The following is a 13,374-nucleotide window of genomic DNA, read 5'->3' as shown; positions in this document are numbered from 1 at the left end:
AACTGTGCCCCACCACCTCTTTCTGCTTAGTATGTGGATGAATTGCTGCATGATCAGTTCAGTGTCAGAAAATAGAGATGGTGCATATTTAAACAAATGATTGCAGAGGTACTGAATACTGACAGGGGAAATCAGTGAAGTCCAATTTTCTTCTCCTCATGACCATCCTGTGACCCTTTTTTCTGCAAGAGGGAAGCAGGGAATAGGGGTAATCAAGTGAGGATTTTTATGCACTTCTCTATTACACAAATTGATGGCCTTTTGAGGCTTGACAGTTCCAGCTGTCAGACTAAGGACTGGTTAAACCCAAGGTGTTTGTAAGGTGATAACCCCCAAATGCTGCATGTCAGGTCCTTGCTTTCATACCAGCCACCTCTCAGAGATGTAAGATTAAACAGGATTCATCCCTGCCTGCAGGGTCCCCCTGGGCTGAAAGGGGAACAGGGAGACACTGTTGTGATCGACTACGACGGCCGAATCTTGGATGCGCTCAAGGTAAGCCCTGCACCAAGGCTGGGTCCTGCAGGTCATGGGAAAGGACTGAAATCTGCCAAGCTCTGCCAGGTGACATTGTGACAATGTGTCCACCCTTGCCCCGTGTCTCCTCCTGAGATTTCTGTCTTGGCACAGAGCTGGTTGAGAGGGAAGAAAGAGCTGGTTGCATCTGGGGGCTGAGGATATTTAGGGTGTAGCAGCAAAAACGGTGGCGGAGCTTGATGGCAGCAGTTGGGATGTGGGAGGAAGGGAAATGACACCCGAGCCTTAACCTGCCCAACTGAACAGTCCCCTGACCTTTTCATTAGGATGAAATAAGCTGAATAGAATACTTAATTACAGACATATTTGAGAACCATGCTAATTGTTTTATAACAGGCTGCAGGGATACACAAAGTGCTGGTAATTTTCCGTTTGCCAGATGTCCGCGTGGCACGCAGCTTTGGGAGTGGAGTTTGTGGAGTGCAGTGGTTGGAGAGGCTCCATCAAATGTCTGCTGGACCTAGACCCTGTTCTGCATGCAGAGACTGCTGAGGGGCACAGGACTGAGTCTCACTAACTTTGCTGTTTTCCTGCTTATTTGCTGTTTGCAGTGTTTGTGCACTGGCCTGCCTCATGGACAAGGCTCTGGAAAGGCTTCCAGTGTGACTAAGTGTAACAGCATTTGAGTGTGCAGCTATGGAGAAAGGTGCTCCAGGACATGATACTGGTTTGGCTTTCACTTGAGCAAGACCACAAATTTTGCTGCTTGAAATAATTTTCAAGTCGGAAAATATTTGTTCATCTCAAGGTGGTTTGTGGTCTTTGTATTCAGCAGTGCCCAGGAAAAATAACTTCTTTAAGTGTGCAAGGTTTTCCTGTTTGTGCTCACACAAAATCCTTTTTTTTCCCCCCCTCTTTAATTGCACCTCCCTGGCTGGCTTGACACTGTTTCAGCACGATGCTGCTTCCCAGGCTGGCTGGCTGGAGTGGGCAGGATGCAAAAAGAGACCATCAGATATGGGCTCCCACCTCCAGCTAAAGACATTCTGCCTCTTAACCCATGTCTTTGCAGCTGTACACCTGACTCTGCCACTGTGTTCTGTTTTGCATGAACAACCCTGTGGCAGAGGAACCTTGGTCACTGTGTCAGTTGAGCTCAGTGCTCAGGCAATTCAACCCGCCTGAGTGTCTCTGGCAGATCATGGCTGGGGGCTGCTCATCCCCACAGCACAAGGACAGCCTGCCATGCTCATGCTGGTCATGACCAAGCCTGTTTTGTTTGCTTTGTTTCAGGGTCCACCAGGTCCCCCAGGGCCACCGGGCCCCCAAGGCACTCCAGGTCCCAAGGTGAGCCTGAACTCTGCCAAGCAACATGGTCCTTAGTAGCTCTTCATGAAGAGTCTCCCAAGCCAAAATGAGGCAGTTGAAGCTGCCTGTAGAGGAGTTTGAGGCTGAAAAAAAGGTGGCTTTCACACAAAGGCCAAAATTTTGTTGCCCATGCCCTGCCCATGCCCTTCAGTATCTTCCAGAGGATCCTGTCCCAGAAATGAGCCCAGTCCCAGTCCCACACCTGACACGTGACATCCCAGCCCCTCTATGGGAGAAGTGAGAGGGGCTAGCAGCCTCATGGCTTTGCTGAGCCACCCTCATTCCACCCTCCCTGTGTGCTGTTTACTGTCCCAGCACTGTGTCCCAGGACCTGCTGTCCTCCTGCCTCACAAGCATTAGTCTGTAGCCTGCAACCAGCTGTAGTTTCTCAAAAAGAAGAATGCAATTTGTAGAAAAGTATCTCTTGAAATGATGGGTGTTGGTGCCTTTTGAAGACTCTGAGTCAATATTCAGATCAGCTGGTGATGCTGGTGCATCGCTGACACCTCCTTGATCCTGAGCTTGAGAGTGGCAAATCCATAACCACAACAGTTGTGTGTGAATAACTCATTTCCTTGCACAATGCTTTCCCAAGATGAGTTCTTAATTTAATTTACCATGGGCTCCCCTTTCTTTGTGTCCCTTCAGGGAGAGCTGGGCTTGCCAGGTCCACCTGGAATGGAGGGTGAGAAGGTGAGTGAGGCATGGCTGGATCAAGCAAGACCTTGCCAGGAGCCAAATGAAAAGGAAGATTCCTGTGTGTCTGTGAAAAACAAACCCAGGCTGCCAGGAGCAAGCTGTGCTGTGTGGTGTCAGCTGTGTCTCCCTGAATTGATGGCCCTCTGCCTGCAGCCCCTGCTCTGCTCTGAGCGTGCCGATGCTGCTCCTGGCTGTGCCTGCTGAGCTAAAGGGGCTCCTTTCACAAGCAGTTCATCAGATGCTGTCTCAAATCTTTTTGTAAACCTTCCCAACCCCAAATGGCTGCAATCCCTCCTGCAGCCCAGCCAAATTCTGCTGCACCCTCAAAATTGGCATCTGTGAGGTTGAATGTTTAAAACATGTTCTCATGAGCTCACGATGCAGAGGGAAGCAGCAGGAAGGCAGAAGTGGCTGTTGGGGGGGTTGTTTGTAAGAGTTTTCTCCTAAACATGTTGTTTTCTCTCAACTTGCAGGGTCCCAAAGGAGCAAAGGGTGATCAAGGCAGCATGGGCATCACGGGGCAGAAAGGAGAGACAGGAGAAATGGGCTCAGCAGGTCCCCCGGTAGGTCCCTGTGTCTGTCCCTGTCCCTCTGCTCTTGGTTCTTTATTGCACTGATTTCTGCAAATGCTCAGGATGGGGCTGGGTTGGCTGATTTAAGCAATGACCTCTCCACACCACCTTACTGTGGAGCTGGTGGATGTGAGAGCTGTGAATTGCCATTTCTAATCAGCTTATTCAGAATGTATCAAGGAGGAGAAAATATTTCTTCAGAGTCCCCTGGAGATGACCATGAGCTTCACTTGAGGCAAGGCTGGTGTTTAGAGGGAGACAAACCTATTTTTCTTTCATTTTTCCTTTTCTGGAAGATGCACCATGTCACTGTGACATTTTTTATCTTTCAGGGAGCAGAAGGGCCAAAAGGAGACAAAGGAGAAAAAGGAGACACTGGGTCACCATGTCTGCAGAATAATCATGTAAGATCTTGGCAAAGTCTCTTTCATCACACAGGATCAGGCAAAGTTGGGGATGCAGGATAGACTCACCAGTCCCATATCCATCAGCAAAACCCAACTGTTTTTTACAAGTGTCTAAATGGGGTTTATTCATTAGAGAAGAGCAGTTCACACACTTACCACTACAAAGTTACTTTAGATTTTGTATTGGTGGTTGAGATATTGAAAGCTGCTGTTGGAATTATTTGGGCATTAAATCATGATTCTGGGCTTTGTGATGTTTCCACTCCTGAACCATCTTCTCTCTTGCCCAGCCTTGTTAATGTGCTGTTTAATTCCCTTCTGCAGATCATACCTGAGCCTGGACCCCCTGGATTACCTGGCCCTATGGTAGGACTCTGGAACTGATTCCTGCAGATTGTTATTGTATGTGATAGATAAGGACAAGGGTGGTTTGTTCTGTTTAATCATTGTGGGCTGATTTGAATCTGGAAAAGAAAATCAGGGAAGTGCTACTGGTCTGGCCTGTCTGTGGAGAAATTAAAGCATCCGATTTAGGAGAGTACATCAGAGTTTATGGCTCATTTTGCAAAAAATCCTAGTTGTTCCTTGGGAGAAAAGATATAATCTCGTGGGATGGAAAATCTGTTCCCCACCACAATGGTGTCTGCATTCCCCTAAATTCACCCAAGTCAAGTTTTCTGCCATCAGCTGCACTGGGAGAGGATGCAGGTGGTGATGAGCACACAGAGGGTTTTCATGGAGATATTGAAGGGATTTGGTGCCTACAATGCAAGAAAGTGGGAAGGAAAGTTTTGGATATGCTTTTAAATTCTGGGTTTTTTTTCAAACACACCGCTGTCTTTCCCACAGGGTCCTCCAGGAATCCAAGGGCCTAAAGTAAGTCAATAAATTAAATGTCACCCAGTTTCCCAGCTGCCAGTGCATTATTTACAAGCCCACAAAGGCCTGTCAGCTCTGGAGACTGAGTTTTTTGTCACTGTTGTCACAACACATCCCTTACACTGTTCAGCAGTTGACATTTTGGAAAACAAGCCATTTTTCCTTCCAAGCATTTACAATCCAAACCCCTCCTCCAGCACACAGTCCTGAGGGCTGGTGAGAGTCAGGGTTTCCAAACTAAAAGGTTAAAAACTTGTCTTTTCAGCTATTTTCTTATATGATGTGGTCAGGAGCAAAACATCAACAACAGTGTGGGTGTAAGCACTCCCAAGAAGGGGTGGGAGATGGTGGGTGCATGAGGGGCTGCCCTGGGTAGAGCTCCCAGGTCTCCCTGGCTCATCCTTTTCATTTCTGCAGGGTTTGGATGGTGCAAAGGGAGAAAAAGGTGACAGTGGTGAGAAGGGGGACCAAGGTGACACTGGACCCGCTGTGAGTTGTTTTCCCAAATCTCATTTCTGCCTGTTGACAGAAACCTGTCTCACAGGAAACAATCCCAATGCTTTGTTTCTTCTTAATTTCAGGGTCTCCCTGGTGCTCCAGGGCTCATTGGTTTACCTGGTACCAAAGGAGAAAAGGTAATCACGGGTGTGGGAGAGGAGAAGGGATGTTGGGGTGCCATCCTAAAATAAGGGCTGTAAAATCCTGCCAGAACTGCAGAGCTGGACCAGCACTACCCTGGTGGGTGGGAAAGGAGCAGCCTCCAATCCAAGGGGCTCCTGGATGCTCTCACTACCATGTTAAACCAACTGTATCTAAGTTTGTCTGCAATGCCAAACTCAACACAGCACATCTTAATTTTTATTTTTACATCTGCAGGGAAGGCCAGGGGAGCCAGGATTGGATGTGAGTATGGAAACCATTAATTATTCATGCTAGAAACACAAGTAACACACATGTAACTTGAGATTGTTGGGAAAATATGTAGCTGACACCGTGTAGACTGGTCCCCTTAAAGAAATGCCCATGGAATGATGGCTGTAGGAAAGGGCTGAATTCAGGCCCGTTGCTGGGCTACTTCCACTGCACAGTGGAACTGCTCACCTAAAGGTGCTGCCAGGGCTTCCCTTTCCAACTGAGAATATTTGTATTGGATTCAGTGACATGAAAATTTCTAATAGCTGTAATGTTACTGGGGTGTGGTGATGCACTCCAGTTTTTCCAAGAAATTGCTGATATACCAGGTCAACAGAAAGAAAATGTCATTCTTCACTGTGGCAGAACAGGCTGATGGCTGGAGTTGGCTCATGTTGAACTGAGCCATTCACACACTAAACTTACAAATTTTTTTTTTTTCCTTTTTCCCACCTAAAAATTGTGGTGACAGGGTTTCCCTGGTCTCAGAGGCGAGAAGGGAGAGAGAAGTGAAAGAGGCGAGAAGGTGAGTGGGTTATGGCTGTATTGATGCTCATGGGGCAGGACAGGCTGCTCTTTTTGGCAGGCAGTGCTGCTTGCCCTGGGAGCCACTGTTGAAAAGCCTTCTGTGCAGCCCAAGGATTTGCCCATTCCCAGCACAGGGCAGGACAGGCAGTTGATTCCCACCCACTTGGAAAGGTTTTAGCAAGCCTGCCCCCAGCCCAGCCCAACCATTGTGGGGAAATGGAGCAGCCTGACAGCTCCAGACTGCAAAGAATTGCTGGTTTTGGTTCATAGACCTTGAAAATGGATCCATATTAAAGGTTTTGTTACAGGGACCTTTAAACAAAGGGACACCCAAGTGGAGCCAGGAGCCCAGCTGAGCACATGGCAGTAGCTGGAAGCTGCTGCTCCCACTTGCTGTCAGATATCATCCTGGGTTCCAGCAGAAATTGCTCATCTAGTCAATCTATTAGAAAATTACCTATCACAATATTTCCACCCAGCTTTAACTGAAGATTTTCACAGTGATTTCACTGCTCAGTTGAGATTACACTAGTGCTAGTGCCCTTACTGGGTGAGGACTGCAACTCTGCAAGTGCTGTGAGACATGAAGCAAAGGTGTTTCTTCCCCTTGCTCCTGACATCTTCCTGTTGTGCTGACAGGGTGAACGAGGAGTACCAGGGAGAAAAGGGGCCAAAGGACAGAAGGGGGAACCAGGCCCTCCCGGACTGGATCAGCCTTGTCCTGTGGTACGTCTTTGATTTCACTCCTCCTAAACACAAGCTGCCTGGGCTGAAAAGGAGACACAGCTTTGCAGCCAGGAAAAAGCAGAGAGGATTTGGGAGTTCTCTCTTTTGCAGTAAATCAGAGCAGATGGTTTTTGTTTTCTCACTTTTTGTAATGGTTTATCTGCACTGCTGGAAGTTCACTGCTCGCAGTAAGGGCTCCTCACTGGCCAGATGAGAGCAAGCCACAGCAGCAAAAATAAAGCATCTTTGTGTAAAGACCTTCTTATTGTAGTCAGGAACAATAGACCTCAGCAGAGCTCTTCAGGAGATAGTGTGAAGCTGCCTGCCTGGCTTCCGTGCATGTCTGGAATCAGGGTTCCTGTACCCATGTTTCCTGTACCATGTCTGGAAACTGGGTACAGGGGATGGGAGGCGATTTGAAAACAAGGCCAGCTCCATCCCTTCATCCCTGCAAACCGAGTGAGAGATGAGCCTGGGGAAGCATGTTGGGGTTAATAACATCACAGTTCTGCCAAGCATAAGTGATGTATGAGCTGGAGCTCCCCAGGCTGCCAAGAAGTGCCTCTGGGAGAAGAGACCTCCCCTGGTTTCTGTGCCTCTGGCTCAGAGCTGTCCCTTCCCAGACACACCCTGTATCCCAGTGGGCTTTCCAGGAAACCTCCTGGGTGTTTGTGCCTGGGGAAGCTGGATCTCCCAAGTTCAGTTCCAGAACCTCTCATTCATTAGATAAAGCCCACCAAAAAAATCTATAGTGGTTTATAAGAACTTGTTTGACCTGGTAAAATTTACCTCCTGTTCACTACTGTTTTTCATATAATGACTAAAACTAGAGAGATCCTTTCACTGAAGTGCTTTGAAACTGTGGGATGACAAGTATCAAATACTGAACTGAAACTGCTTAAATGTTGCTGTTTAGAACTTAGTTCAGAGGAGCCTAATTAAGAGCACCAGCTGCTTGCTCCATGACAATTCAAACTCCCTTTTCTTCTCTGAATGTGTGACTTTTCCTCACTGTCTGAGCACAGCTATGGCAGCTGAGACTGTTGTGTAGCTCCACTATACCAGCAATAAGCTCCTTTAGTCAATATGCTTTATTTTGCCTGGAGATTGAATGTGAACTGCAATTAATTTTTTCCTCTCTCGACATGTTGGGTGATTTATCCTTTTTCTCTTTAACTGCACTTTTACAAATGTGAATCTCTGGTTTGTGTACAGAAGATCTTCCCCAGGTGACAGACTCTGCATGTCTTGTGAATTCCCAACCATAAAACCACTCTGCTGACTTGCTGTGTCATCAGAAATGCACTGGGAAGATCTAGACCCGTCCTCCTCCCCCTGTGCTGAAACATGGGTGTCTGTCTGTGTAACTCCTGTGTCCTTTATCATTCTCAACAAGCAGTTATTTTTCCAAACAGGGAGATCATAGCATTGCAGGCAGCAAAAGGGACCCAGGTTTGCCAGGCCTGGATGGGGTGAGCCTGCCCTGCCCTTTGGTACAGTATCTACTCTTCCTTGCATGGCTTGTGTGTGTTCCTGCTGTGGCCAAGCCCTGTCCTGAGGAGCAAACCCCTCCAGGGAGAGGAAGGACACAAGGCAGCAGAGCTGGAACGAGATGTTTCACTCTGGCATTTGGGGAAGGATGCCAATGTGTTGTGCCTTCTTCTTCCCAGTTAAAATGACTTTAGACAAGGAGTGTAAATCATGTGAGATTACACAGGGGATGCCAGTCTCTTTATGGTAACAGATACTCAAAATTAGTTATGTTTCTCTCGTGGCCCAGTTTGGTTCCCCTCATGCCTGTGCTGCTGCAGCCCTCAGAGTCCCATTCCCAGCTGGGATCTGAAAAGCTTCCCTCAAACAAAGGGCCAGTCCTGCAGAGCAGGGCCACTGGCACTCTGGGCATCAGAAGGGTTTTACTGGGTCAGCACAGAGCTCTGCCCAGAGTTCAGGTTGAGTCCAATGGTTTTGCAGGAAGGTTTGTGCTCTGCACCACTAGCTAAGAGAGGTCATTGTTTTATTTTCATTTTTTTAACCATAGAAAATGCTGCTTGTTAGATGATTTGCAGTTGTCCTCAGAGAAACAAAAGGGCAGTAAGCTATTTCTCTTTCAAAAAGTTAAATTATTTTCAGATGTGTCCAAGAAACCAATTCCTAACAGCAGGCCTGACCTAACTTCATATTTACTCCCCAGAGTTATTCTATTTTCCAAGCATCTCCCATCTTAACTATACAGAAAACACAGGACCCATCTCTGTTGAAGGCATTGTAAACTGCAACAGGTGATTCCTCCAATTAATTACAACATGACCAGTCATTAAAGCACTTGTGCATCTTCCTGGTTAGTTGCAGGTTGGTTGAAATGTTGACTTTGTTCTGCAGCCCAGGGTGCAGTGGAGGCTTGCTGGGCTTTCAGTCCAGGAGCATCAGCACGGCCCCACACACAGCCACAGAGTCATTTTGGAGTCACTCAAGTGAGATTTGGTAAAAAGGTGTGGAGTTCTATGATGGCCAAAATAAGTGTTTTGGGTGCACAAGGAGAAATAACTCAGAGCAGAAATCGACCCCCCTGACCATCAATGTTAGGGGGCACTTTAACAACAGGTCAGGACATTTTAGGTCAAAACCTGCACCTTGTCCTCCATATGCATCACCCCCAGACAACTCTGGCAAATACACACGTTTTACCTTTTGTTTTAATAGCTTTGGACCAAAATATTGACTGTGTCTGCAGAAAAAAATGTGTGTTTTCTAACTAAGGTTACAGGAAAGCATAACTTCTTACACTATGAGTAGCTGGAGAGGGTTACCTTACTTCACTGCATCTGTTTTATTGGGCATAGGCTATTTTACATATAAAATCAATACAGAATACAAAAAATGTGATGACTAACATTTACAGTAAAAAATGTAAAATTGCATTTTGACCTGTATTTGCACTAGCAGTTCTCTCTGCTGCATCCACATCTTCCCACCCCTGGTGAGTCTGGAGGTGGCTCTGAGGGAAGGGTCAGTGCCCGTGTGCTCTCTGTGGCTCTACATGCAGAAATTCACATAATTGGAGATCCAAGAGCCTTAAAAAGATCCTTAAAAGCATCAGGAAAGGCAGCTGAAGTCAGCTATTTCTTCTGAAGTGTCTTGAGAGAGCTGGTCATACATAGCTCGTTCCTCTTCTGAGGGGCTCTTTCCTTTCCAGTGTTCTCCTCCTGGTCAGTGAGAGCTCTTCTGGATTTCTCATTTTTGTGTGTTTCTTGTATCTCCAGTGGAACAAGACAAATATTTTCACTTCCTTTGCATAGTCTACAACTCATCCTATTCTCAGTTCAGCAACTCAAGATTTCTTAAAGAAACTAAGTACTGCAGGATCAAATTTAACACAATTAGGATACCATCTAGGAAAAAAATACCTACATCACCTCCCCCAAACAGAAAAGCACATTTTAACAAAAAATACATTCCCACATCATGCTTTCCATATATATGTCTGATTGCAAAAAACACTACCTTATAAAGCAGATTATGAAGTTAATGAACTGTGATTTCAGATCTTTGTATTTGTACACATTTTCTTTGTTTAAAGGAAAAAAAGTGTAGATTTTCCAATTTTTTTTAACCTGAGGTGTATTTAGTTTTGTGTTGTGCGTGACACATGGATTACATTGCCTGCATATTCATTTTTGTGCATATACAGTAAATGGGTTTTGCATGGTAATTAACAGTGCTGCTAAGCTGTTCATTGTTGTGACAAATGAGCTTTGGGTTTTTGGGTCTGACACTTAAGTCACTGTCAGGAAAGCTGAATCTGTAAATTCAATTTTGCAGGGACCAGACGGACTGCCAGTAGCAGGATGTTGGCATAAGGTACAGTAACATTAATAATTGTATGTCCTTGAACAGGTCCTGAGTAATTTTGCTCCCTGCATGGTGATTGCACTGCTGCACATGCTTTAACATCTCAAAGGCCTGGCAGACATGATGTTATGCCTTGGGAGAGCAGGATTCCAGCAGCTTCAGGTCTTGTTCCCCTCAGCTCTAGACTGGTGCTGGGAACACCAAAAATTTGCTAAGCAGGACAAATCATTGCTAACACTGTCAGTAGAATGCCTTTTTACAGGCTTGCTTGGGCTTTTATTATGGCCAAGGAAGCTTAGGAACCACCCACGGAAAGGCTGCACCACATGCTCGTGTGACTTATTCAGTCCATACCCTCCCAGCTGAAGTTAACAGTGGGTTGTCCCTGTTGCAGAGTTCCAAACATTTTTTTTTTCTAACAAAGACTCTTCTGCCATTGTAATTATAACTCACAACCATTGCACTGCTTCAGTGCTTGGATCAGCAGCCTGGGTGCAGTTGGTCAGGTAATTTGTAGCATCTCAAGCAGCCAGGGATTGCAAGGGCTACTTGGCAGCCTCGGAGAATGAGATGTGTCCTCCTATAGGATGAGAATTTGATCCAGAGTTGTAGGAGAACTCTCATTCTCCAAGAGTATGACACTGAAGCTGAGTGGAATTACTAACCCAGCTGTAAACATGTGGTATGTGGACAGAGGTGGAGTTAACAGCATGTCACTAACTGGTTGCAAACCCTCAGTTAGAATGTGAGCACACCCTTAGTGTATTAAAGGTTTTAATTCTGTGTGATTTGTTTGGATGTACCATTAATATTAAAGTAAATCTGAATGCCAATTCTTACAGTATTAATAATTCTTACAGTATTAATAATAAGATTAGTAAGTGTAATGAATGGAGCATTTTTCTGATTAAAATGTTTGTTTGTGTGTTCTTTTTCAGTGATCTCTAACCATGAAGCACAATATGTAAATAATGTGATATATTTTGATCTTTTTAATTTTTGTATAAAAAAAGGAAAAAAAAAACTTTTGACAGTAATATATTGACCTTTTTTTATACTGGATTCTGACATTTATGGACTTGGAAAATAATGTAAAGCTCCCAAACCCATACCATTGCATGGTAACAACCAGGATTTGCTAAAGGTACTGATGACAGTAGCTGGGGACCACCAGTGCTCCCTGCTCATGCTGCAGTGTGAACTAACAGTACTGAGCCAGCCTCGTGTGCCTCACTGCATGAAGGAGGGCAAAATCCCTGTCCTAATTTGGCTCTCAACTTCATATTTGCATTGCACATGCACATTAAAAGGGTGAAAAAACCTGGCTGAAAACAAAGAAAAGAAGGATGCAGCCCTAAAAATAAAAGAAGAAGCTGCAGTCTACTGTCTGGTCAAACAGAAGGATTTGCAAGCTGCAGAGGAAACAAAGCCAAGCTCTATCCATGGCTACCTGCTGTGCGTGTGATGGAAACAGCAACTCTGGGGCTAAACAGAGCAACCTTGACTGCCTGTGGTTATTTCCTCTACAATCAAGAGAAACTTTTTTCCTCAAGAGGAAGCACCTCTGGGTCCTGTTCTGGGGTCTGTGCCTGAAGGTGTGCAAGCACTTTGTTACTCTGGAACACAAATTCTCCAGCAAGCCTCCACTGCAGAATTTCAAAACAGAAAAACCTGGCAATACTTTCAGTGCAGGGAGGTGCAGGACAGGGAAGGCTCTGCTTAAGTTCCTTCCTAAACAACAGAGCACATAATATTGCTCTTTGGGGTTCCCAGAAAATGGGAGTTTGGAGTATTTAATTGTCTTGGTTTGTGGGGTTCATTTGCTTTTATTTCTTCTTGGTTTACATGGTTTTAACTGTAAACTAACTCTGCACTCTTGTTGTCTTATTTCTCTTCACCTTTTCAGCATCTTTTGTTAAATTATCTCTTCTCAGGCACATCCCATGCAGAGCAGGGTAATGAATAAAATCATTATTATTTTGATATCTGCATATGCCACTGTGGGAACAATTAAAAATTGCAAATTATTCCACAGCTCACATTTTTTAAGATGTTGAAAAAACATCAATTGTGCAGCAGAGAGCCATAAAAAAAGTATTTCAAAGAGGAAGAAGATGGCTTACAGCTGAGTCTGTTCAGCTTACAATGAAGATAAAGAGACAACCAGATTCCTTTACAGGGAGGAGATACTTTGTAGTAACAAGTTTTCAAACTGGACAGAAAAAGATAATACGAATATTCATCCAATGGGTAGAAGTTGAAGCCACACAAACTCAAAAAAGTAAGCTGTGGATTTTTATTGGTAAAACTGGTTAATCCTAACCAGACCTTAATGCCTTTTTAATTTAACAGATCATGTCTGAAGGAAATTCTTAGCTCAATACAAGTTGCTGGGTTCTGCGTAGGAGTTTTAGGTGAAATTAAGAGCCTGACCATAATATCAAACGTGGTATTACGGCTCTTTGTGGCCTTGATCTTAGAGAATACAGAAGGGAGGCAGTTTTGGTGCACTGGGTAGATCCAAAATCTCTGTCAAGACTCTTGCTTCACTGCCACTCTTACTGCAGTTACTGCCAGAGAGGATTGAGGGAGGGATGTGACCATCCAGGTGCAGCCTGCCCTGTACAAGCTGACCTAGTGCTGGAGGTCCTGCTCTGATATTCTGAAGAACAATGGGAGTGTGCTTTGTGCTCCACACAGGTAGGCTGATGTCTGGTGTCTGTGAGTTCTCATCTATGACCAGGCTCTGGGTGTCCTTGAGCTTATCCCCAGAGTCAGGGGAGCCTGTGCTCTGTGCTGGTCAGTGCTGAAATGGCCACCAAGCCTGGGAGAGGTGACACAGCCTCAGGGCTGTGGGCAGTGGATTTGTTACTGTTGTTGGCTGTTTAGGGGCTACACCTACACATCCCTGGCTTTGTGGCTGTACTTGGCATCTCTACCAGTTACTCACCGTTTCC

The 13,374-nt window shown here is 45.4% G+C and overlaps 1 protein-coding gene across 1 annotated transcript in view; it reads left to right on the top strand.

The window, feature by feature from the left end:
• Nucleotides 1–13,314, top strand: part of COL23A1 (collagen type XXIII alpha 1 chain) — a gene marked incomplete at its 5' end in the record, with an annotated part of 185,381 nt that extends 172,067 nt beyond the window's left edge. Inside the window, 15 exon segments of the mRNA XM_083871519.1 lie at nt 418–495; nt 874–897; nt 1,771–1,824; nt 2,494–2,538; nt 3,018–3,107; nt 3,449–3,520; nt 3,848–3,889; nt 4,373–4,399; nt 4,820–4,891; nt 4,984–5,037; nt 5,279–5,305; nt 5,787–5,840; nt 6,482–6,568; nt 7,984–8,061; nt 10,388–13,314. Of these exon segments, the coding sequence (XP_083727645.1) occupies nt 418–495; nt 874–897; nt 1,771–1,824; nt 2,494–2,538; nt 3,018–3,107; nt 3,449–3,520; nt 3,848–3,889; nt 4,373–4,399; nt 4,820–4,891; nt 4,984–5,037; nt 5,279–5,305; nt 5,787–5,840; nt 6,482–6,568; nt 7,984–8,061; nt 10,388–10,435 (852 nt within the window). The 3' untranslated portion in view covers nt 10,436–13,314.
• Nucleotides 13,315–13,374: the final 60 nt, after the last annotated feature.

The sequence above is a fragment of the Zosterops lateralis genome (genome assembly GCF_965231275.1).
Source record: "Zosterops lateralis genome assembly, chromosome: 14".
Classification (NCBI taxonomy): domain Eukaryota; kingdom Metazoa; phylum Chordata; class Aves; order Passeriformes; family Zosteropidae; genus Zosterops; species Zosterops lateralis.
Note: the sequence above shows the minus strand (reverse complement) of the source record. Positions and strands in the feature narration are given on the sequence as shown.